Here is a 2500-nt window from a genome sequence, read left to right on the forward strand (position 1 = left end):
TTATTTCTGCTTCTACGGGTTTTTAAAAGCCTCTGATGTTTTTTTTATCTCTCAAATCAACAGGACACATTTGTCTTCCTCCTGTCTGTCAGTCCAGATCCAGATCAGGACTCAAGTCTTCATACTTTGTTGCTATAAGCCAAAATGTCTCCACAATCACTGGGAACACTTTGTTGATGTGTGTTCAGTCCCTCGGGCTAACGAAGCTAATGTGGCGTAGCTGACAGACAGGAAGTGTCTCGTTCACGGCGACGTTACCATGGACAGAGAGCTGGGCTCCTCCAGGTACTGCTTCAGACTCAGACTCTTCCCGTTCACCTACAAACACAAACAGGAAGTCAGCGTGCGGCCGGGACGACCAACAGATTCCAGCTTCACTTCCTGTCAAGAGACGAAGCACAAACCTGCAGGTGAGTGCAGATCCTCCTGAGGACATCGTAGACGCTGTCTCTGGACAGCAGGGACACAAACACATACTGCAGACAGAGAGACAGACAGATGGACCTGCAGGTTACACAGTGGCTGAATCTGGATTGTGGATTTCAGCTGCGTCTCCTGCCTTGGCCCTGCCTGACATCCACTGCAACTGCTACTGCTGTTATTACATCCACTGTCACTGTTACTGTGACTGCATGTCTGTCTGTCTGTCTGTCTGTCTGTCTGTCTGTCTGTCTGTCTGTGTCTGTCTGTCTGTGTCTGTCTGTCTGTCTGTCTGTCTGTCTGTCTGTCTGTGTCTGTCTGTCTGTGTCTGTCTGTCGCTCTGTCTCTGTCTGTCTGTGTCTGTCTGTCTGTCTGTCTGTCTGTCTGTCTGTGTCTGTCTGTCTGTCTGTGTCTGTCTGTCTGTCTGTCTGTCTGTCTGTCTGTCTGTCTGTCTGTCTGTCTGTCTGTCTGTCTGTCTGTCTCTCTCTCCCTCTCTTGCTCTTCCTCTCTCACCCAGCCGGTGGAGGCAGATGGCCGCCCACCCAGAGTCTGGTTCAGTCTGAGGTTTCTGCCTGTTAAAAGGAAGTTTTTGTTGCTCATGGGGGAATTGTTGGTTCTCTGTAGATAAAGAGCTTGGTCTGTACCAGCTCTATATGGAAAGTGTCCTGAGACAACTTCTGTTGTGATTTGGCGCTATACAAATAAAACTGAATTGAATTGAATGGACAGAGACAGACAGCAGGCAGGTCACAGTGAGCGGCAGTGGTCTGATGATGGCGTCAGTGTTGGCGTCAAGCTGTCGGTAACCCATCAGTACTGACGAGTGAGTACTTGTGTGTACTGATGTGTATCTCTGCTGTGTGCTCGTCCCGTGTGGTACCTTCTGTCCGGTATCCATGGTGATAGCCAGGCCGTTTGGCACCAGGCCGGCCGTCTTGTGTTTCTTCACCAGCCGGACCGACACCACGGGAATACAGACCTGCGCAGTGAGAAGAAGTCAGAGGGAACGCTTCCTGCTGCCACCTGCTGGTCAGAGCACACACTGCGGCTGCAGAGCACCTGATCCACCATGACTCACAACACCTCATCCTGAACGGTGGCGTGACCTTTGACCTGACTCTGGACCAGCAGGACAAACAGCTCGAGCTGAGCATCATGTTTTCAGGCTTCTTCTTAAAGATGCAGCGCGGCCGTGACCGACAGGTCCAACGTCTCGTCGTCACAAGCTCTCAGAAAATTAACAGGAAGTGGTCTTAAACTGACTCCTTTGCACGTGAGGAAACTCTGGTCTAGTGTGGATGAAGGTAAACCAGTGAAGAAGAAATGTGTATTTAAAGGGGCAGCTGGTGGGGGCAGGGCGGCGGCGTCCTCACTCACCTTGATGTCTTTACCAAACAGGTTAGCGTAGAAACACAACCAGTTCCTGGAGATGTAGAGTCGTCCCTGCAGCAGGATGTCTCTCAGCAGCGCACACGAATACACTGCAGAAGAAGAAGAGAGTGGACGTGAGCTGACGTCAAGTGGACCTGAGACACGACGAGCGGCCGTCCCGTCAGTCCTACCTTTCATCAGGATCTCCTCTTTGGGGACGGTCTGGAACAGTTTGTGGTACTGAGAGTTGTACTTGCTGACGGTCTGTGAAGGCAACAGAATTCATGTCAGAGATTCAGCCGTTCATCATTCTTCAGTCAATCACTTCCTCATTTGATGTCACTCAGCTGTCACTCAGCTGGTTAAAATCAATACAATCATTGATCTGAACATCACAGCAACAACAACAACAACAACAACAACAACAACAACAACAACAACAACAAGAGCTACAGGGTTAACTGGCTCTTTACTGCAGGACCATTACGATGCTGCTTCTTCCACATCATCTTCATCATCATGATTGATGCCTTGCACCTGGACCTGTTAGCTTTAGCCCCAGTCTGTTAGCATGATATCATGTTTGTTCTGTGTGTTAGCATTAGCATTAGCTAGCCGCAGCTGATGGATGGATTCTGTTGGAGCTGACAATCATCGAGATGTTTTCGTTTACTTTGTCTGAAATCAAAGACTCATCGTGTGACGAATC

General features: G+C 49.6%; 1 protein-coding gene across 1 annotated transcript in view; it reads right to left on the reverse strand.

The window, feature by feature from the left end:
• LOC139337446 (GRAM domain-containing protein 2A) overlaps positions 1-2500 on the reverse strand; it is a 17691-nt gene that overhangs the window by 4594 nt on the left and 10597 nt on the right. Inside the window, exons 4-8 of the mRNA XM_070972022.1 lie at positions 1983-2055; positions 1798-1901; positions 1301-1399; positions 405-476; positions 259-318 (exon numbers count right to left, since the gene is read on the reverse strand). Coding sequence (XP_070828123.1) covers positions 259-318; positions 405-476; positions 1301-1399; positions 1798-1901; positions 1983-2055 — 408 coding nt within the window. The remainder of the gene's footprint in view (positions 1-258; positions 319-404; positions 477-1300; positions 1400-1797; positions 1902-1982; positions 2056-2500) is intronic.

Source organism: Chaetodon trifascialis, chromosome 10 (assembly GCF_039877785.1).
Source record: "Chaetodon trifascialis isolate fChaTrf1 chromosome 10, fChaTrf1.hap1, whole genome shotgun sequence".
NCBI classification, from domain to species: Eukaryota; Metazoa; Chordata; class Actinopteri; order Chaetodontiformes; family Chaetodontidae; genus Chaetodon; species Chaetodon trifascialis.